This window comes from Bos javanicus, chromosome 16 (assembly GCF_032452875.1).
Source record: "Bos javanicus breed banteng chromosome 16, ARS-OSU_banteng_1.0, whole genome shotgun sequence".
Lineage (NCBI taxonomy): Eukaryota > Metazoa > Chordata > Mammalia > Artiodactyla > Bovidae > Bos > Bos javanicus.
The window spans coordinates 67,734,509-67,758,399 of record NC_083883.1 but is presented as its reverse complement, the minus strand read 5'-3'; the positions used below and the strand labels follow the sequence as shown (position 1 = coordinate 67,758,399).

Genomic DNA, 23,891 nt, shown 5'->3' with positions numbered 1-23,891 from the left:
CCCTCAAACTTATCTGCCTCCAAAATCTCCTTTCTCACTGGATGGCATCACTGTCTATGCACTCGTGTATACTAGATTCCTACTAGTTTTTCTTCATATTCTCCACTTCCTCACCTTTTATCAACAATCTATAATCAAGCCCTAATGATTTAACCAGTAAATAACTATCAAATATATCCATGTATCTTCACTTCTGTGGCCAGTATGAGTCCAAATTTCTATCTTTTCTCTCCTAGACAAAAATAAATAAGTTCAACTGATTTCCACATATCTACTCTTGATTCCTTAATTCTTTCTCCAAAAAGGCCTAGGTAACTCCTGAAAATGTAAGCCTGCTCGTGTCATTTTTCTCTCTGTTCAGTTCAGTTCAGTCGCTCAGTCATGTCCGACTTTTTGCCACCCCGTGAATTGAAGCATGCCAGGCCTCCCTGTCCATCACCAACTCCCAGAACTCACTCAAACTCACGTCCATCAAATCGGTGATGCCATCCAGCCATCTCATCCTCTGTCATCCCCTTCTCCTCCTGCCCCCAATCCCTCCCAGCATCAGAGTCCTTTCCCATGAGTCAACTCTTTGCATGAGGTGGCCAAAGTACTGGAGTTTCAGCTTTAGCATCATTCCTTCCAAAGAAATCCCAGGACTGATCTCCTTCAGAATGGACTGGTTGGATCTCCCTGCAGTCCAAGGGACTCTCAAGAGTCTTCTCCAACACCACAGTTCAAAAGCATCAATTCTTCAGCACTCAGCTTTCTTCACAGTCCAACTCTCACATCCATACATGACTACTGGAAAAACCATAGCCTTGACTAGACAGACCTTTGTTGGCAAAGTAATGTCTCTGCTCTTCAATATGCTATCTAGGTTGGTCATAACTTTCCTTCCAAGGAGTAAGTGTCTTTTAATTTTATGGCTGCAATCACCATCTGCAGTGATTTGGGAGCCCCAAAAATAAAGTCTGACACTGTTTCCGCATCTATTTCCCATGAAGTGATGGAACCAGATGCCATGATCTTAGTTTTCTGAATGTTGAACTTGAAGCCAACTTTTTCACTCTCCACTTTCACTTTCATCAAGAGGCTTTTGAGTTCCTCTTCACTTTCTGCCATAAGGGTGGTGTCATCTGCATATCTGAGGTTATTGACATTTCTCCCAGCAATCTTGAGTCCAGCTTGTGCTTCTTCCAGTCCAGCGTTTCTCATGATGTACTCTGCATAGAAGTTAAATAAGCAGGGTGACAACATACAGCCTTGACGCACTCCTTTTCCTGTTTGGAACCAGTCTGTTGTTCCATGTCCAGTTCTAACTGTTGCTTCCTGACCTGCATACAGGTTTCTCAAGAGGCAGGTCAGGTGGTCTGGTATTCCCATCTCTTTCAGAATTTTCCACAGTTGATTGTGATCCACACAGTCAAAGGCTTTGGCATAGTCAATAAAGCAGAAATCAATGTTTTTCTAGAACTCTCTTGCTTTTTCCATGATCCAGCAGATGTTGGCAATTTGATCTCTGGTTCCTCTGCCTTTTCTAAAACCAGCTTGAACATCTGGAAGTTCTTGGTTCACATATTGCTGAAGCCTGGCTTGGAGAATTTTGAGCATTATTTTACTAGCGTGTGAGATGAGTGCAATTGTGCAGTAGTTTGAGCATTCTTTGGCATTGCCTTTCTTTGGGACTGGAATGAAAACTGACCTTTTCCAGTCCTGTGGCCACTGCTGAGTTTTCCAAATTTGCTGGCATATTAAGTGCAGCACTTTCACAGCATCATCTTTCAGGATTTGGAATAGCTCAACTGGAATTCCATCACCTCCATAGCTTTGTTCGTGGTGATGCTTTCTAAGGCCCACTTGACTTCACATTCCAGGATGGCTGGCTCTAGGTGAGTGATCACACCATTGTGATTATCTGGACTGTGAAGATCTTTTTTGTACAGTTCTTCTGTGTATTCTTGCCACCTCTTCTTAATATCTTCTGCTTCTGTTAGGTCCATATCATCTGTCCTTTATTGAGCCCATCTTTGCATGAAATGTTCCTTTGGTATCTCTAATTTTCTTGAAGAGATCTCTAGTCTTTCCCATTCTGTTGTTTTCCTCTATTTCTTTGCACTGATTGCTGAGGAAGGCTTTCTTATCTCTTCTTGCTATTCTTTGGAACTCTGCATTCAGATGTTTAGATCTTTCCTTTTCTCCTTCGCTTTTTGCTTCTCTTCTTTTTACAGTTTTTTGTAAGGCCTCCCCAGACAGCCATTTTGCTTTTTTGCATTTCTTTTCCATGGGGATGGTCTTGATCCCTGTCTCCTGTACAATGTCATGAACCTCAGTCCATAGTTCATCAGACACTCTATCTATCAGATTTCGTCCCTTAAATCTATTTCTCACTTCCACTGTATAATCATAAGGGATTTGATTTAGGGCATACCTGAATGGTCTAGTGGTTTTCCCTACTTTCTTCAATTTGAGTCTGAATTTGGCAATAAGGAGTTCATGATCTGAGCCACAGTCAGCTCCCAGTCTTGTTTTTGCTGACTGTATACAGCTTCTCCATCTTTGGCTGCAAAGAATACAATCAATCTGATTTTGGTGTTGCCCATCTGGTGATGTCCATGTGCAGAGTCTTCTCTTGTGTTGTTGGAAGAGGGTGTTTGCTATGACCAGTGCGTTCTCTTGGCAAAACTCTATTAGCCTTTGCCCTACTTCATTCCGTATTCCAAGGCCAAGTTTGCCTGTTACTCCAGGTGTTTCTTGACTTACTACTTTTGCATTCCAGTCCCCTATAATGAAAAGGACATCTTTTTTTGGGTGTTAGTTCTAAAAGGTCTTGTAGGTCTTCATAGAACCGTTCAACTTCAGCTTCTTCAGCGTTTCTGGTTGGGCATAGACTTGGATTACTGTGATATTGAATGGTTTGCCTTGGAATAGAACAGAGATCATTCTGTTGTTTTTGAGATTGCATCCAAGTACTGCATTTCGGGCTCTTTTGTTGACCATGATGGCTACTCCATTTCTTCTAAGGGATTCCTGCCCACAGTAGTAGATATAATGGTCATCTGAGTTAAATTCACCCATTCCAGTTCGCTGATTCCTAGAATGTCAACGTTCACTCTTGTCATCTCCTGTTTGACCACTTCCAATTTGCCTTGATTCATGGACCTAACATTCCAGGTTCCTTTGCAATATTGCTCTTTCCCTGGAAAGAGCTACCAATATTTCCCTGGTAGCTCAGACAGTAAAGCATCTGCCTACAATGCGGGAGACTTGGGTTTAATCCCTGGGTCAGGAAGATCTCCTGGAGAAAGGAATGGCAACCCACTCTAGTATTCTTGCCTCCCCACCTCCCTCCACCCAAAAGAAACATTTTTCTCTTAAAACTGTTCAAAAATCTCCCATTGCTTTAAAGTGAAAATAAAAACATTAATATTACTCGAATACTTTCCACTCATCCTCTCATCTTCTCTAATATCATTTCTCCCTTGCTCTTACTTCCCTAAGCCAATGGCTTGCTTTCAGGTTCTCAAAAGGTGTCATACTGCCCTTTGTTTGCCCACGAACATCTTCTCTGAAAGATTCTACTCAGCTCTCTTCTATTAATGTTTCCATTTAACTCCATATGTTCTTCAGATCTCTGCTTACAGACTTTCTTCATAAATCACCCTCATGCTTTTGGAAGAGGTCGTTGAGAGGATGTGACCACCTGCATGACCTGTGAGCTGGACTCAAGAATTTGGAGGCTCCTGAATTTCTCATGTTTGGAATGTGCATTCCATCTGCCTCCCCAGTGCTAGACACTGCCCAGGGATATAGCCTTGAGATATTCGTGTGCTGTTGAGACCATCTGAACAGATATGTGACTAAACCTAGTTAGGGCCTCTATATAAAGTTTTAAGATTTGGTAGGCAGGTAAGGAGATGTACTCATCTTACAGACATTCAAGACAAGCCTGGAAAGTAAGTTCCCTTGCTTATTAAATCTGCCGCTACCAATCTGGAGTGCTGTGACTCTTTCTGAGGTCTCTCCTTCCCCTCTGAATAGGGGGGTGGTTTCAGATTACACCGGGGAAGCTCCAGGGGTTGCAAACCACACAGGCTCAAAGGCAGCATTTCTTATTATCTGTTCTTAAACCTCTCTAAACTCTCTCTTAAAATTACTCATCCCTATTTCCAATTATACTTTTGTATGATTATATGATAAATATCTGTCTCACAGGTAAGCAGTTGTTTACCTGCACTATGATAGAAGGATATGTATTAAATCTTTTGTTAGCACAAAATGTGTGAGATTAATTCCACTAGATTTGGAATAGGAATAATAAATGAACAGATCACTTCTGCCAGGAAAAGAACTTTGCATATCCCTCATTACTGAAACTTCTCTCAAGCAAAGCGCAAGCCCATTTAGTCAATTAATCTGATCTTAGAAGCAAAATCTATTATTTTAAATGCATCATTTAAATCACTGAAGTTTACAATCTACTCATCTCTTAATTCAACAAATATGTACTGACTATAATTATATACCAGGGACTATACTCAGTATGCCTGGAGAAGGAAATGGCACCCCACTCCAGTACTCTTGCCTGGAAAATCCCATGGACAGAGAAGCCTGGTAGACTACAGTCCATGGGATTGCAAAGAGTCGGACACGACTGAGCGACTTCACTTCACTTATACTCAGTATGAAAGATACAGAAACGAACTTACTCATAGAGACTGGTCTCTGCCATCTTGAAGATTATAAACTAAACTATATTTTCCAAGACAAATTTCACCTAGGCTTATGTAGTTATAATTCCACCTTAATCCTAGTCAAAGGTGAACATATTTCTGATACTCTGACTTAGTACTGATGAACTGTTCATCTATGGGACACTGGTTTTTTTTTATCATGTAAAACAGGCATACGTTGAGATAGTACAAATAACAACCACCATGTTAAAATCAACATCACTGTTAAAGTTATTAGTCTTTAATTCCATTTTTCGAGTCAAAATATTAAGCTAAATTCTAAACAAGCCTAAGGACAACACATAATATTTTAGTGCATCTCCCGCAAAATCTGTCCAATAGGAAAACCTATAACTAAGAAAAGAGAATATGACAGCTCTTTATATAGCTTTCTCATCTTCAACATAATAATGTTCATACTTACTTTGAGGTTCCCTTGGGCAGTGTTGACAGGCTGTCCATCTTTCAACCATGTAATAGATGGATTCGGAATGCCATTAGCTATGCACTGCAAGGTGATGGGCTTGTACTTCAGTACAGCTCTCTCAGAAAGACCTGAGGATTTGATTGTTGGAGGAACTAGATTTAATGGAAAGAGAAGAGAAGGAAGGAAGGAAAGAAGGAAGAAAAAAGAAAGTTGAGGAGTGGACAGAGGGAGAGAGGGAACAAAAACCATAATCAGTAGGCTCAACACTTAAAGATCCAGAACTTGAAAGTTTAAAATTTAGAAAGGAAAAGATGACAAAATAACAAACAACAAAATAAATTCACCCATGCACTTCATTTATCATTTTTAGCAATTTTAGAGTTACTTATTTCTGAAGTAGGATCTCTAATTCTCCAAAGAATAAGTAAAGCGTGTTTACAGCAACTGCAATCCATATGTATGTTTGGCTTACAACCTTTTGGTCTGTTTTCCTAATGTATTATGACCTTCCATTTCTCCAGAACTGCCTCATTAAATCAGAGTGCGTTTCCAGTACCCGTAATTATACCACATGAATCTGTCCCCAGCAGGGCTGATTAAATCCAGGATGGTAATCTGAGTTAGGCTGGGCTTGCCAGATTTCCTCCCTCAAGAACTGGAACTGACAGTGAGGAACGGGACTGGCTATATTCTATCATGGGATTGAAAAAGTGGGAAAAAAACCAGTCTGCCTGGGAAGAATGAAACTGATGTTCATAGAAACTTCTGCTTGTAGCTTCCAAAGGCTCTCCAGTTTCTTATTCCAGTCCTTCCCTTCCCAAGGACGACTAGCAAATGAGATACATAATACCCTGGCAGAGGTTTGCTGCTGTCATTAATGATTCTAACCCTATTATGCCAGTTCTAAGAATGCAATTATGTGCCCTGGATCTCGCATCATACCTTCAGCCTCCATTTCTGAAAATGACTTTATTCACACTCCCTTCTGTTTTGGCTGAAAGCTTGAATGCTTATAACCCCCGTTTACTTGACATTTGCTACCTATCTTTTCTATCTTCTTTGATCTCATTGCTCAGACCCTTGCATGCTGTGTAGAATATACCTCCTACCATTTAAATTCCATCTCAATTCATTCACATGGTTATCAAATGGTTAAATCGTCCGTGTTAGTAAAGTGCCTTAAAATTTTCCATTATTTAACTCAAATTTTCATCCAAATTCACATTCAAATTTGTACTACTTTCCACAATTCAAGATTTATCCAGATTAATGAGTCCCAATCTGAATTAGATACTGAAACGGTGCATAAATGAATTTTCAGTGAAATGTTCCTGTCCCTTCTTCAGCATACCATGAACAGTTACTTCAAATTCCTTCCTGTGGTCTCCAGCAGTGTTTGTTGCTACACACTGATAAAGGCCTGTGTCTGACACTTGAGCCTGGGCAATAACCAGTTTGTGTCCATTTAGTAAGATCCTGAATCCATCTCTTTCATCAATGAGCTGGCCGTCCTTCAGCCACCTACAGAAACAGAGCAAAAAGAAGTCTGGAGATATACTTTAAATAACTGCATTCCTAAGTCATCAACCAACCACTCTATCTATCTTGGAGAAACTACATTTACTAATATATAGTGGACTCATATATTTCTATATGTGTACACGTATATTTGGGCTTCCCAAGTGGCGCTAGTGGTGAAGAATCCGCCTGCCTAATGTAGTAGATATAAGAGACACGGATTCAATCCCTGAGTTGCAAAGACTCCCTGGAGAAAGGCATGGCAACCCACTCCAGTATTCATGCCTGGAGAATCCCATGGACAGAGGAGCCTGGCGGGCTACAGTACTTAGGGTCGCAAAGAGTCAGATACAACTGAAGTGACTTAGCACAACACAGAAGAGCATGATATATATATTCTCAATTATGTACTTGCCTAATTTCCCATTTGCTCATTCTAGGAAATAAACTGCAAATCAGGAAAAGAAAAAGTTTAAAAAGAAGTTGGCATATTGCAGGAAACCAAAGAACTATGCGTACAGGTCTTCATTTTTCTATTAATGCCAGGCTACAGAAAGAGGCAAATGCTCCTACCTGTCTCTCACTTCCAATGTTTAGATAACATTAACCAGCAAAACACACACAATCCTAAAACATTTGTAAAACAAAACTCTAAAATCATATGGTATCTTATAAGTTTTAGTTTATCGTGAGTTATCACTTTCCATTTAGTCTATAGTCATGTGTGTGTGTGCTTAGTCACTCAGTCACGTCCGACTCTGTGACCCCATGGGCTGTAGCCCACCAGGCTCCTCTGTCCGTGGGATTCTCCAGGTAAGAATACTGGAGTGGGTTGCCATTTCCTCCTCCAGGGGATCTTCCCAACCCAGGGATCGAACCCAGGTCTCCCTCATTGCAAGCAGATTCTTTACTGTCTGAGGCACTAGAGAAGCCCATAATCACGTGTGGAGCTATTTTATTTCAACAACTAGTTGAGCATCTGTTGTTTGCATATCCCATATCACCTTGGAAATGAAAAGTAAGTAGTCAAGAAATACTTTGTGAATGAAGGAATGAGAAAAAAAAATTGGTAGTCATATATTCATGTTAAGTTCCTCTGTTTCCCTAATACTTCTGGTACACTGTTCTAAATTTAGTTGTTCATTAAACATCTCAGTGCTTCAAGAAGATCTGACAGATAGTGCTTAATATTCTGTTTCTATGAACTAAAAATGTAATTTTTAAGAGCGTATAATGAATCCCTCTAATGGAGCAGATTTATGGGCCCTGTGAGTATCAGATAAAAGTTACCTTGCATTGAGTTAGCCAAAAAGCTGATTCAGCTTTCTTCTGCCAAATGAAATCTTTGGCCAACTCAATTAGAGAATACATCTTAATAAAAGAGGTATATAATCAGTATACCTTTATACAATCACTTTTTAGTGACATAGAACCTCTTTCAAAATAGCTCTAAAACTCTCAAATAAAAAAGTGGGAGGTATTTAGAAGACATACCAAAGCCCTTACATGATAGTTGGTGGAGGAGAACCTGTCACTTGACAATCTAGTTCCAGCAAGTTATTGACCATTACAATGAAGTAAGACGTTTCATCTCCTCCTTCTATAGCTGGTGGCACTAGAAAAAAAGAGGGATGAAACATACAAAGAAATGTATACAAGAGAAAATATAGTATCCCATTAAGCAATAATACTAAGTTGTTCTTTAGAAGGCTGTTATTTGGTCATTTGGTACATGAAGGATACTTGAAATGGACTCTGAGATACATTTTACAATATGCATTTGCCAGGGTCAATAAATATACTTTTGACACACTGTGAATTTTTCTCAGCTAATCTAGCACTATGGCACTGCAGATGCTATGAGAACATAGTTGACTCATATCTTATGTTGTTTATTGTCATAAGAATAAGATAAGGGAACCTCAAAAATTGGGCCTGCATTGAAAGTTTCAATTCATAAAGAAAGAGAGACTCAAGCTACATGATGACTTCCCAAGGTCCACAGACTGTTTCTTGTTTAGCAGTGTTCATGACATGTTGTCACTCAATGCACAGATCCTGTCACAGATGTAAAAATGTTACTCACGGTCACAGTGAGTGACTGTGCTGTCACTCACTACAATCAGATATTGTCACAGATGTAAAAATGCATCTATATATTTAAAAGTGTACCTATCAGAATAAGTGGAAGATTTAGGTGGGTTTTTAGATCTTGGGACTCTGGTGGTCAATCCACCATTCAGTAATATGTAGTCCAGAGCTGAAGAGATAACTAAACCTTCTCTAAGACTGTTTGATTATTTCACGAACACAAAAGCATTTCATAAACAAGGCAGGTTGTGCTATGAATATGAGAATACAGGGGGTGGCCTTCTCATTTACCTAAGACATCAACTTCGTATTTGATTTCCTTTTCTCCTGCCACACTCGTAGCCACACATATATACTGTCCCCTATCGACTTCTAGGGCACTTGTGATTTCTAGTTTCTTCCCACCAGCTTCTATGTGGATGTTGTCACTGGCTTTCACAGGTACACCGTCTTTCAACCAGGTTAAAACTGGAGGAGGGTTGCCGGCAGCTTTACACTCCAGGGTCAGTGAATGAGCAACTTTCACTTGCTTATTCAGAGGCTCAGCCAGGTCACCTTCAATCACTGGAGGAACTAGAGGCAGAAAAAAGCAATGTTTCAGGCAATTCTTTGGAATCCTAATGAAATAAAGGGGATTTTTCTTTTCATTCACACAGGTTGACTATAGGAACTATAGTCAAACTATAGTCATGTCCCTCCCCCACTAAGCTACTGAGGAAAGAATTTCTTGGTTCTGCTTATCTACTGTTCTAAATATTGTGGGTTACTCTATACCATGTCTGGTGTACAAAGGACAAACTAGAGAGAATGATCTTAGTCCTAAGAACTACTTTACCTTCTCCATAAAAATCAAATGGTCTAGATTTCTAGGAGCCAAAGGCAAATGATTGACTGAATGAATGATCACTTCTTACTAACCTTAGTTTCTTACAACTTTTTTCCAAATCATGGGACAAATTCTTCCAATTTCAATCCATGAATATAGAAGACAACACAAACCAGCAGGGATTTATTAGTGAACAAACTGGATGTCGGTGTATTAGGAAGCATAGGTAGAAAGCACATAATAAAAACATACGTGTTTTCCTTACCATAGATGTCCACATGGAATGATTTTTCAGCAGTTCCAGCAACATTGGTTACTAGACACTTATATGCTGCTGAATCAGAGACCTGTGCTCGAGGAATATGAAGAAATTGTCCTTTTTCAACATAAAGTGCTTGTGAGCTGGATATGACTGGCTGGCCATCCTTATACCAAGTAATAGCAGGCATCGGAAGTCCTCGTGTTTCACATTCCAGTTTAATTATGCTGTTGATCAAAGCTGACACTTCTGTGGTGACATTCCCTCCTTTAATACTAGGTGGAACTACAAAGGATTTCAGAACACAAACAAGCCTTCTAAGTTTTAGCATCTGCATAAAAGTCTCAAATGAATGCTCCAGATGTTTAAATAATGCAGTAAAATAAATATGAATTAAAGACAATTAGGAAGTCTGTGATTTATCTACCAATAATTAGTTGCCTGGGGATTCCCTGGTGGCTCAGTGGTAAAGAACCTGCCTGCAAATGCAGGAGATGCAGGATCGATCCCTGAGTCTGGAAGATCCCCTGGAGTAGGAAATGGCAACTCACTCCAGTAGTCTTGCCTGGAGAATCCCATGGACAGAGCAGCCTGGCGGGCTACAGTCCAGGAGGTTGCAAAGAGTCAGATACAACTTAGCAACTAAATGATAATAACAACAATCAGTTGCCTGTCTTGTCAAAACAATCTTCATCACCCTCCTTTTGGGAGTCAGATTTCAGTAAGAGTAGAAACTCAGTTTTCATTTCAGGGGTTCATTTAAGTCCAATAGATCATGTTACTGTAACTAAGAAAGTCATGTTTAACAAACAAAGCAGAACAAAAATAAATCCCACTTAAAGTAAATACAGTAAGTTTGAAATCAGGCCAAGAGAGCAAAAATGTCAGATGAGGTACAACTGCATGCCCTTTCCCCTGGAAATACAAAAGGTCTAAGTGCTTTTAGAACCCAGCTACTGGTAAGAACTGTAGAATCTAACTTTTGCTTACTTTTTTTTTTTTTCTTTTCGAACCACAGAGAGTTCATTCACTAAACTATATTCATCTAATTGGTTGCATGTGTATCTTCCATAATTCAGCAGCCACATGCCTGGCCTCTCACACCACATGAGGACTGTGCTGCTGGAAAAACAACGCCACTGGCTCAAGCCCTGCTATATACTCTGAACACAATCATGTCAAGATTCTGCTATCATTCCAATAGTTTAAGAGAAATCAAATGGCATGTGCCTGAATTTGAGTGTCTTATTTTTTCTACATAAACTTTTACGGTAGAATATTTTTCTTATGGGACGAAAGTTATGAGTTTTGGAAGCACAATCACAGAGGTAGAGTGCCATTCTCATCAACTGTATCAAGGGTACACACCATCAATATGCCATCAATATGCCATCAGTGATATGGCATATCACCGACGATGTTGACCTTCATCATCTGGTTTAGGTAGAGTTTGCTATGTTTCTCCACTGGAAAGTTAGTCTCTTTGCCCTTTGGAAAAGAATCACTCTTCCCAGCCCACAGGTATTGGGTGGGGAGCTATGTTCTACTTCCTTGAGAGGGGGAGATTACCTACATAATTTTTTTGGAATTCTCTGTATGGGAGATTTGTCTCTCATCCCCACTTTATCTATTTCTATCAATATAGACTCATGGAGACTTATTATACTTTGAGTAAAATCCAACACTACATTATTTTATTGTTCAAATTTTTCCAGTTATGGCCACTGAGAACAATTCCAATTGACCCTACCTAAGCCCCTTTGACACACATCACATTATTTTAGTACTTTCTTGTTTCCTGCTCCTATACAGGCTCCAGGCTCATCTATATTTTCCCTGCCGCAGCCCTACAAGTAACTATTTCTCCTAGAAGCTCTGGTTCTTTCTAGTGGAAAAGAATATTAGAAAACAATATCTGAATCTATGTGAAATTCCTTAATGTTTTCTGGTAATTGTTCTTAGAACCAGTTTATAGTGACAAACATTCACATACACATTTTTTCTCACACATAAATGAAGGCAAGATCTAGTATCCAGGCATCCCTCGTTTGATTGCATTTTGATTTACTGTCCTTTGCAGACATTGTATTTTTCACAAACTGAAGGTCTGTGGCAACCCTGCATTGAGTAAGTGTACTGGCACTATTTTTCCAAAAGCATTTGCTTACTTGCCATCTCCATCACATTTTGGTAGTTCTATCAGTGTTTCAAGCCTTTTCATTTTTATTATATTTGTTGTGGAGAGCTTTGATCAGTGATTTTAATGTGACTACTATGACTTGCTAAAGACTCAGATGATAGTATTTTTTAGCAATAAAGTATTTTTTAAAATTAAGTTTTAAGACATAATACTTTTGTACATCTAATAGACAGGGAAACTAAAAAAAAAATGTGTGTGACTCACTTTATTGCCATATTTATTGTGGTGGTCTGGAACCAAACATGCAATATCTCAGATGTATTCCTGCACTGTGAGGTGAATTTGATGGTAGAAGAATTTTTCTATAAAGTAATTTACTATACAGATCAGGGCAGCAGCTCACAAGCCAAGCATGGAGATGCTGAACCAAGTGTAGATTTTACATTTTTAAACAACTGGAAAAAAAGCAAAATAATAATATTTTGTGACATGTAAAAATTATATGAAATTCCAACTTCAATGCCCATTAAGTTTTATTGGAATAGTCATGTTCATTTGCTTGGGTACTGTCTATGGCTACTTTTACTTCTACAACGACCAAGTTAAATTATTGCAATAAATACCAAATATGGTGCTCTCACTGCTTCTCACTGTTGTTCAGCTCACCATAAATTTCAGTGACACAGTTATAACCCAATAGCATTTGAAGTGCCACAAATATCACCATACCATGATATTTTATTTTATCTTTATTACCAGTGCATATGCCTTACATCAAAACATTGAAAATAAGAGAGAGAAAAATGGGCTTTTAAAATGTAACATTTTTAAAGCGCAGCACATTGTAGATTATTCTGTTCTTAAGTTCAATGGAAAAGCACTCAATTTATTTTTTAATAACAGTATAGCTGTTTTGAAAAAATATAGTGTTATTAAAATCAGTGTATACTAACTTTACAAGACTAAGCAGTCATCACAATATTTCCCACTCAAAGAAAGATAACAGATAAATTAATTTAAAAAATGGAATGTTTCCTTATGCAGAATTTCTTCACAAAGATAAAAAGTCAAAATGAGCCTATAATTTAAGCTTCTTAGTGGCTCATTTGTTAGCCAAGGAAGGAAAGCCTTTAATTTAAGAGTGATTTAAGTATAATAAATCAAGAATGATTGCATTAGCAAAGAACTGTGTCTAATCAGTTTGTTTAAGACTATTAGATTTTCCATAGGAATAATTGCTTGAAGAGTTGAGAACATTGACAACATTAATAATTTTATTTAAAGGGACTTTTCTGAACAATATTCTTGGCTCTTAACACATTGACAGATGTTGTTGATACTGCTTCGTTGTCTTTTATTTGATGAGTCAATGCCATGTTTGAATATACTGAAGAATTGGCCCCTAAGAATAGCCTGCATGGAACTGCAGATAAAAATAGTTTCAAAGAAGTTGAAAAAACATTAATTGATTACAGTCTGAAGTGGAATCTGTTAAGATGTGCTATAACTGACGGTGATAAAAAATACCATTAGTTTAGAGAAATTTACTAAGGTTATTAGAGAAATTTACAAGGCTTATTAAAATGTAAGGTTTTAAAAGTCTATCTTTATTCTTTGTAGTATTAATCAGCAAGCACTTGTGTAAAACATTCATGAGTTATTGAGCCAGTACTGTCCTTGGTGTATCTTACTCGCTCTTATGAACTTAAATACCATCAGTTCCATGAATTTTTGTCAGAATTAAAAGGTGAATATACTGAATTATCCTAACTTATAGCAGTTTAATGTCTTAATGGTGGAAAAGTTACATTTTAATTTTTTGAGCTTAGTACTAAGACTGAATTTTCTTTGAATGAGAATTGTTCTCAAACACCATTATTGCCTGTTGAATGGCTATGGAACTTAGTTTTACTACAAACGTGACAATGTTTCTTAATAAATTCAACCTAAAATTATCCAACAAAATCAGCTCTTAAATATAAAATCTATATTGCTGATAGTCATTCTGTTGTTTGAATCATAAGTAATCACAAGTGGCTCTATGAATTTTCCACTCTGTCAAACAAAACTTAGATCTTGATTTCCCTACAAATTTGCAATGAATATATTTTCTGAACTCAACATTCAGTTTCAATAACATTTGTCAGACTTTGATGCAAATGCAGAATAACCTTCCACATTTAAAGTTCATATACCTCTGAAAACGAGGTCCTTCCATCTAACCCTCAATTGTAATTGATTAGCTGGTTAGCAGAATAGGAGGGTGAAAGTCAAATATTGAGAGAATATAACAGAATTCTACAAGTGCCTTTCAAGTAATGAATATAATCAATTAAATCATGTTTGTGAAATGACATTAGTATTTGAATATCTATTTCCATGAAAAGACATTTTCAAAGACGAAATACATAAAATCTCATTAAAGTATTAACAGATGAACATCTGAATTCAACTTTGGTGATAGTAATCATTAACTTTGAACTCTCATTAAAATGTTATCCTTCCAAAGGAACTCCATTCTCTTTAGTAGACTTGTATTACAACATATTTTACAATTTTTATAATTACCAGGCAGAATACCAAACAATTGGTAGATATTTATTTCTATTTTTTTGTAAATACCTACATAATATCATTGATTTTCTCACAGTCTGAAAAACCTAAAATATTTTCCAACTTTGTTGTTGTTCAGTCGCTCAGTTGTGTCTGACTGCAACCCCGTGGACTGCAGCACGCCAGGCCTCCTTGTCCCTCACTATCTCCTGGAGTTTGCCCAAGTTCATGTCCATTGAGTCACTGATGCTATATAAAGATCTCATCCTCTGCTGCCCTCTTCTCCTTTTGCCTTCTATCTTTCCCAGCATCAGGCTCTTTTCCAATGAGTCAGCTGTTCATATCAGGTGGCCAAAGTATTGGAGCTCAGTCTTTCCAATGAGTATCCAGGGTTGATCGATGTCCTTTAGGACTGACTGGTTCAAACTCCCTACAGTCCAAGGGACTCTTAAGAGTCTTCTCTAGCACCACAATTTGAAAGCATCAATTCTTCAGTGCTCAGCCTTCTTTATGGTCCAACTCTCACAACCATACATGACTACTGAAAAGAATATAGCTTTGACTATATGGACCATTGTTGGCAAAGTAATGTCTTTGCTTGTAACTCATTCGGCTTGGTATTTTGCATGATGTACTTTGCATATAAGTTAAATAAACAGGGTGACAATTTACAGCCTTGACATAATCCTTCCCCAGTTTTGAACCAGTTAGTTGTTACAAATAAGGTTCTAACTGTTGCTTCTTGACCTGCATATAGATTTCTCACAAGGCAGGTAAGGTGGTCTGGTATTCCCATCTCTTTAAGAATTTTCCACAGTTTGCTGTGATCCACACAGTCAAAGGCTTTGGCATAGTTGATGAAGCAGATGTAGATATTTCTCTGGAATTTCCTTGCTTTCTCTATGATCCAACGAATGTTGGCAATTTGATCTCGAGTTTCTCTGCCTTTTCTAAACCCAGCTGGTACATCTAGACGTTCTCAATTCAAGTAATGCTTAGGCCCAGCTTGAAGGATTTTGAGCATAATCCTACTAGCATGGAAAATGAATGCAATTGCATGGAGTATGAAGATTCTTTAGCACTGCTCTTCATTGCTATTGGGATGAAAACTGACCTTTTCCAGTCCTGTGGCCGTTGCTGAGTTTTCCAAATTTGCTGGAATATGGAATGCAGAAGTTTAACAGCATCATCTTTTATGATTTGAAACAGCTCAGCTGGAATTCCATCACCCCTCACTAGCTTTGTTCATAGTGATGTTTCCTAAGGCCCACTTGACTTCACACTCCAGGATGTCTGGCTCTCGGTGAGTGACCATATCATCATGGTTATCCCAGTCATTAAGACCTTTTTTTGTATAGTTCTTCTGTGCATTCTTGCCAGCTCTTCTTAATCTCTTCTGCCTCTGTTAGGTCCTTACTGTTTCTATCATTTGTTGTGCACATTCTTACATGAAATTTTCTTGGAGAGATGTCCAGTCTTTGCCATTCTGTTGTTTTTCTCTATTTCTTTGCACTGTTTATTGAAGAGGGTCTTCTTATCTCTCCTTGAAATTCTTTGGAACTCTGCATTCATTGAGTTGCATATGTCTTTCCCTTTTTCCCTTGCTTTTTAGCTTCTCTTATTTCCTCAGCTATTTGTAAAGCCTCCTCAGACAACCACTTTGCCTTCTTACATTTCTTTTTCTTGGGATGGTTTTGGTCACTGCCTCTTGTACAATGTTATGAAAAAAGGTTTGTCAAGTTCTGCTATAAATAGTTAATATAAATTCAAGCTACCATTTTTAAATCTTAAGAAAGAATATTTACTCAGACTTTAAATTTTAATTTTGATTTCAGCCTATTGACGTTAATCTGGAAATGTATATCAACTTTATGGCTCAAATTGTCTAAATAAACTGGCTAGCCTAATTAGTTGGATGATACATTAAGGAAGTCAAGAACATAGGTTCAAACAACCCCTTACCCTCCATGAATGTTTTACAAAGGAATATCACTTGTACTGAAAAGGGTTTGTTTAAAAAGTTTTTATTTATGAATTGAGAAAAATTACTCAAAAAACATTTCTAGCTGACAGCAGAACAATATACCATCTACTGTTTAAATTTCCCAGATAAATATTTCTTCCTGCTTCAATTTAATTCACATATACTTTTCTGAGTCCTGTACTTCTGTTTGAGTAAAGGTGTTACAGGTAAATGCTATGAATCCATTGTACATTAAAATGTATCATGTATATACACTCAAAAACTTTTATACCATTTGGGGAAATTCTCAGATCTGAAACTTATGCATGATTAAGTTAAAAATCTTCACCTCAAACTACTAGCTATGAATTTGCACAATCTCCCCATAGGTTATTAAATGCTCATTTATTTCCTTTTCCTTTTCACATTCATTTCCCCCCATATCTTTTATTTTTCACTCATATTTTCTCTCCATTTCTTTCCTCATTCAGGCAAAATGTGCATTTCTGCTTTTCAGGTACATCAGATCCACTTGCTTTATCCTCACATAAAGAAAATGAATGAATCAGCTGCGGTGAGAAACTCATTCTCAACCTGAGATCTATATTAACATTTCTCACAGTTCATCCAAGTATGGTATATGTTTCATTTATTCTTATAAATAAAAACATTTTCGCAAGTGAAATAAAATAAGCTTAAGATTACACACTCAGAGGTGTAGACAAGCTTGCCTGAGAAGAAATGGTATTATTTCCTGAATTATAATACTTAAAATTTCAGTGTTACAACCCCTTTCATCTCTGACAATCTCAGAAGGTTTAATCATTCATTACAGAGTCCTCTCTTCTGTGCCTGAGGGCATGATACTGAATGAACAAGAGGATCTGAAATGAAAGGATCCAAGTCCTATGGAAGTAGGAGTCCCATTGAATCACCACAAGTACTCATCACAGACTTTGGCAACAACACAACAATGTAGAGAAGACTACTCAAGAGCTTAAGGGAGATATTGCACCTATTGTTTAAAAGCCTGGTTCTGGTAGGAGGCCAGTGGTAGCAACAGTACTTCTGTTTAACTTGGATGCCTATAGAGCTAATTTTTCAGTAACATTACTGTGCTTTGGAGGACATGTCTATTCAAGACTAATTTCTTCCACACGCTTCTATTTATAGACAGAAATGATTTAAAAGCCTGTATTAAGTAAAATCTTTGATTCAAGAAAGCTATTCAAACATTGTATAAAGACAACTAACATTAAAAAGGAGATCTGCAATTCAGTGAGGTTATACAGAAATCAAGCTATATTCTATATACTTCAAGCAGCAAGACAATAGAATAGTAAGTAGATAATAAAAGTTAGACACAACTTAGCAACTAAACAACAACCATACATATTTATTGAAGTTTCACTGTAAGCCAGGCAATACGTGTAAAGTATCCAGCAACTTATCCTTACAATTTCATTATTTAGTTCAGTTCAGTTCAGTTCAGTTCAGTTCAGTTGCTCAGTCGTGTCCGACTCTTTCGACCCCATGAACTGCAACACGCCAGGCCTCCCTGTCCATCACCAACTCCCGGAGTTCACCCAAACTCAAGTCCATCCAGTCGGTGATGCCATCCAGCCATCTCATCCTCTCTCGTCCCTTTCTCCTCCTGCCCAGGTGCTATTATTATCCCCATTTTAGAAATGAGGAACTGAAGCTCAGAGGGGTTAGACAATTTGTTCAAAGTTGCAAAGCTAGTAAGTGACGTAAGTTGGATCTGAACCCAAGTTGGCTTACCTCAGAAGCCCAAGTTCTTATTGATGACCAAACAATCACTGTCCAACAGAAATACAATGACCATATATATAATTTAAAATTTTCCAATAGTCACATTAAAAACTATGAAAATGACACATTTTACTTAGTTCAATATATTTAAAATATCATCATTTCAGATGATAAAATTATTACTTAAGTATTTTCCTTTATATTTTCATATTAGGTTTGTCTTTGAGATCTTTCCTGGTAGCTTAGCAGTGAAGAATCTGCCTGCACTGGAGGACATGTGAGTTTGATCTCTGTGTCAGGAAGATTCCCTGGAGAAGGGAATGGCTACCCACTCCAGTATTGCTGCCTGGGAAATCCCGTGGTGGGCAGAGGAGCCTGGTGGGCTACAGTCCATGGGGTTGCAAAAGAGTCAGACCCAACTTTGTGACTCCACAACAATATTTTATATTTACAGCCTGTCTCAATTTGAACTAGCCACATTTCCAGTGCTCAGCAGCCAACTATAGCTGATGGTTACCATACTGAAAAGTTTGTCACTAGACAATTTATTCACTGAGCAAATATTTCTTGAGAGCTACTGTATGCCTGTGTGCATGCTATCAGACATTAGAGAACATGCAAAGCAAGGTCCTTCTGAAGTTTACTCTCCTTGGTGAGACACAGCAAATAAGTAAATAAACCCGTAATTAAGCAATTAAACTATCAGACAGTGATCGGTGCTATAAGGAAAACTAGGACAATGGAACAGAGTCATTCTGGGATTGCTCTGGATTTGGAAGATCCTGCAGAAGTTTCTGAGGTATCTGAACTTCGCCTGAGTGTCATATGCTACAGAAAGAAGACAGTGCAGGGAGCAGAGCCACCAATAAGCATGACTGACCCGATGAGTTCTACTCCTTTCTATGGTGTAATTCTTTGTGCCTGCAACAGAATAATCAAATACCTTCCATGGCTCCTGGCATAAAAATAAAATGACTTTAGCGGTCATCTTCCTCAGAGGATATTGAAAGTTTTAGTGAAACAAGGGCTACATACCTCTGATGGGGACTTAACTGAAAGAAAATAACAGCACTGCTTAAAATATTTAAATTATTACCATGCGGTCTGAAGAAAGGCCAAGATAGAATGAAAATAGAATAACTGACTTGGTTGCATACTATCAACTTCATTTTATTTCATGCACCTCTACTCTTTTTAGAGCTCTTTAAAAACCTCTCTAGGTACACAGACATTTAACTTATCTTACACTAACAAATAAGGGAATACCTGACCTCTTAAGTGAGATCATATGAAAATCACTAGACCCTGAAGAAATACAAACTCAATGATAAAATGCATTAAAATTGGATACAATGTTCTAGCTTAAAACAGAAGAAGATAGGCTTTTTCCCTTGAAGTACCATTTAAAATTATTTTGCATTGAATAAAAGAGCAGTTAACAGAGTCAACCCTGATTTTCAATGTATAATGAGAACTATAATAATAGTAGAAAGCATAAGAAAGTCACACTTACTATAGATTGTCAGTTTTATATCCTTGGCTTGTTTGCCAGCTGCATTGGACACAGAACACTGGTAGCGTCCCTTGTCACTTCTTCGTGCATTCTTTAAATGTAAAACTTGTCCTCTGTCTAGAATTTCAATATTAGGGTCTCCCAAAAATAAAGGCCTAGAAAAAATACAATTTTATTCTATGGATCCATTTTCATTTTCCTAAACATTTTCTGTTTTATTAACCACAACAGAAATCATTAAGTTGTATGAGTTTAAAAACAAAATAGATCAAAGTTGAATTTTTTAGTAGGAATCTAAAAAATGCAATGATATGATTAAGTACTCCTGTTCAGAAGAGTGGGATTATTAAATCACGTTATTAATGAAAGTTAATTATCACTTTGAGATGAAAGATTCTTCCTTTTAAACTTAAATTGTTGAACAGTAATAATAAAATATTTTATTTCATTCATTCACCACCCCCTCTCCTTTTTAAATTTATATAGATAGTTTTTCTTTTCTGAATGATGGTGGAAAATTTAAGTGTATAGGAGCTTCAAGCCAAGCAATATCACTTGTACACTAATATTATAATACCTGGAAAAATATTCACAATATATAGTTATTACTAACTAAAGACAATGAGGTCAAGTTTCCTAATAAGTAGGTATTATAATAAATATGAATGCTTTCATAATCATTAATACTGAAAGATATTTATCCCAAAGGTAGTTCATATACATTTGCCAAGGAGTCTTTTTCCACTATTCAGTCATTTACCAACTACTATTATGTGACTGCTTTACGTTTGGTAGCAGCTTTATTTAATACTTAAAACATCATGGTTATTAAAGTCTATGATATCTTAAGAGTCATACCTTTAAAATCCCATTGATATTCTTTCAGGAAGACCTATATCTGGTTTTTAAAAAGCTGCAGGGAATTTGCCACATGATAAATGAATGCAGTCACTATTAAGACTACAAGATTAAAGTCACTACTAAGACTATAAGATTAAAGAAAATACATTAAATTTTCTGCGGCAGCATCCCTTACTATTCCTTGGTATGACACTTTGTTTGAAGTTCCCTAAAACTGACAGAATCAAGTTCCTTACTTTAATGTATTCTGTTTAAAGAAGTGGAATACTTGATAATGCTACTCAAATTTAAGCAACTTTAAAACTTTCACTGATTGATCACTATGCAAGTTTCATAAAAATTGAAACAAAAAAAAGCATTATAATAAGGAAAGGTCTTCTTGGTTTATTGCCCCAACGTGAGTCTTTCCTCTTAACATTGTCAGTTTGTGTTCTTTCACAGATTTTTCTAAACCTTTTCACTCATAAACGTGTTGCTAAAGGAATCTCAAGTTGTTATACATAAATGGCATTGTATTATTGTTCTATTTTTCTTTTAACTTGACGATAGCTACGGAGATAATTTTGGTACCTATATCTTGATTTTCTTTTTAATTGCTGTTCAGTGTTTCATAATATGACAATGCTGTATGTCACCTATCCATTCTCCCAAGATCAAGCTTTAAGCAGTTTTCACTTTCTGCCATCATGGTTTCAGAGAGAATTAACATACAAGCCTTCCTGTGGAACAGACAATTGACTTCCCTTTCCTAGACAATGGAAGTATAACTGCTGTATTAGAGCACATGAACATTTAAATTTTAACTGATATCAAGAAATTGGCTTTCAGAGTACTAATTTATTAATACCTTGTTCCATCAGAGTATTATATCCTAACCTACCAAACTATAAGACAACAACTGATATTTTTCAAACTTCTATTTTTTTGCCAAACTGATCTATGAAAAACAAAGTCACGTTATTTTTGCTTACCTTCTCCAAATTATTGAAGGTGAACATCTTTTAAAACATTTATTGCTTAACTATATAACTTTCTAATTGCCTGTTTATACCCTCCATACATTTTCCTATGTTGTCTTTCTTGACATATAAAAACATTTTATACAATCCTTTGTTTCATACACTGCAAATCTTTACCTTTTGCTACTTAAGTCTTAGACACCTACTTTCAGAAATTATAAAAATACACAAACTATGACCGTGCTGTAATAAATAAGCTCTCATGAGCAATACAAATCATTGCACCTATTATCAATGTGGGCAAACCTCAGCAGCCCTTGAACTTGAAGTCTGGGGAACATTTAATTGCTCTTTAGGGGGTGTTCTTTTTGCCCATATAGTAAACTAGCTTAAGTATTTATCTTGATGTTATAAGCAAATTTCATTTTTTAATAATGCACAAAATTCCATGTAAACACAAGATTAGTTCTTTATTTGGATCTTGTATTTTTTCATTTGTTGCTCTTCATGTATATTTGTGCTTAGTTGCTTCAGTTGTGTTCAACTCTTTGCAACCCTATGGACTGTAGCCTGCCAGGCTCCTTTGTCCATTGGGATTCTCCAGGCAAGAATACTGGAGTGGGTTACCATGCCCTCTTGCAGGGGATCTTCCCGACCCAGGAATCGAACCAGGCGCTCCTGCCTTGCAGGCGGATTCTTTACCAACTGAGCTATCAGGAAAGCCCTTGCATATATTCAGTGTATAACAAATTGAATTTCTCCATGTCTCTAAAATAAATTCCTAGCATTTATAAAGCATCTTATAATTCATAAATTTGAGACTATTTTTGAATATTGCTTTTCCTTCATGTTCACTTAAAACACTCTAGGTGGTAAGATAATTAAGAGGGAGAAAATCCACATCTATTTACAAACAGTTGGACTCTTGCAACAAATATAGAAAAAATACTCACTTGCCATCTTTTAACCAGCGAATAACAGGAAAGGGGGTGCCTTTCACCCGGCATTCAAGGGTGGTATTCTGGTTCAGGACAACTGAGACTTCACCAGGGGAACCAGCACCTATTATGGTGGGCGGGACTTAAACATAGATATTTTATCATGAAAATCTACGACTTAGCAAAAAGAGTAGAGGAGGGAGAGAAGATAATGATTTCTATAATATTTCAACAAGTTTTAATGTCAACAAGAAAATATTATGCAATAATCCCTTTTCATATCACATCTGTAGACCCAAATATCAAATTTAAATATAGGAACACATTCATGAAAGATCTGACAGCGGAAAATTACTTGGAAGAATTGTGGTAATAAAGAATTCATTTTGAGCAACATTAAATCAACACACAAAAGGAGTTTAGAATATAAATGAGCAGTGAAGCTCATATAATGAAATTTACTATGGTTATCCATTTAAAATAATGAATGACATAGTCAACGACAATCTGATAATGTTCAAATTCTACATATTATGCCATAGTGCTGTTTGAAATATACTACCCTTTTCTCTTTTAAAGGCCTCCTATGCTAAAATTGCATGTCAGATAAAATGTTAAAAGATTCACATTATATTCCATGTGAAAAGGTGCTAGTTTTTATTCTTAGAATTATCAAGCATATTAAAGAGCTCCCATAAACTTCTCTGATCTTCAAATCCTCCCTTCACATCCTGTTATGGTGATTAACCATCATCTGCAGAGCTGTGTGTTGTACTGTGCTTAGCCGCTCAGTCATGTCCAATTCTTTGGGATCCCAAGAACTGTGTAGCTCGCCAGTCTCCTCTGTCCATGGGGATTCTCCAGGCAAGAATACTGGAGTAGGTAACCATGTCCTCTTCCAGGGGATCTTCCCAACCCAGGGATTAAACCTAGGTCTCCCGCACTGCAGGATTTTTTTTTTACCATCTGAGGCTCCAGGGAATGCCACTAAAAGGTATCAATGCCGGGAGGGGCGGGTGGTGATCAAATTTGTTTTAAGACCATGCTGGCTTCCAAATGAAGACCAGATTCCAGTGGCAAAGAGTGGATGAAGTGGACTTTTTAGGAGGCTATTACATTAATTCAGTTTATAATTGATATGGGTTAAGAAGCAGACTTAACAGGATGTAGACAAATTCACAGAGTTGGGCAGAGGGAGTTAGGAAGAATCGGTGCCAGGTTGTGGCAGAAGCGGTGGTACTGACGGTCACTATGATGTGGGTCACTGAAGGTGACCAGAACAGACATTTACTGAGACCTTTCTGAGTGACTTCCCTGGTGGCTCAGACGGTAAAAGCGTCTGCTTACAATGTGGG

The 23,891-nt window shown here is 37.2% G+C and overlaps 1 protein-coding gene across 3 annotated transcripts in view; it reads right to left on the bottom strand.

Annotated features, from left to right (window-relative positions):
* Positions 1 to 23,891, bottom strand: part of HMCN1 (hemicentin 1) — a 539,309-nt gene that overhangs the window by 211,737 nt on the left and 303,681 nt on the right. For all 3 annotated transcript variants that reach the window (XM_061383493.1, XM_061383492.1, XM_061383494.1), the window contains exons 29-35: positions 22,552 to 22,678; positions 19,779 to 19,933; positions 9,843 to 10,121; positions 9,043 to 9,324; positions 8,167 to 8,275; positions 6,494 to 6,663; positions 5,140 to 5,294 (exon numbers count right to left, since the gene is read on the bottom strand). In XM_061383493.1, coding sequence (XP_061239477.1) covers positions 5,140 to 5,294; positions 6,494 to 6,663; positions 8,167 to 8,275; positions 9,043 to 9,324; positions 9,843 to 10,121; positions 19,779 to 19,933; positions 22,552 to 22,678 — 1,277 coding nt within the window. The remainder of the gene's footprint in view (positions 1 to 5,139; positions 5,295 to 6,493; positions 6,664 to 8,166; positions 8,276 to 9,042; positions 9,325 to 9,842; positions 10,122 to 19,778; positions 19,934 to 22,551; positions 22,679 to 23,891) is intronic.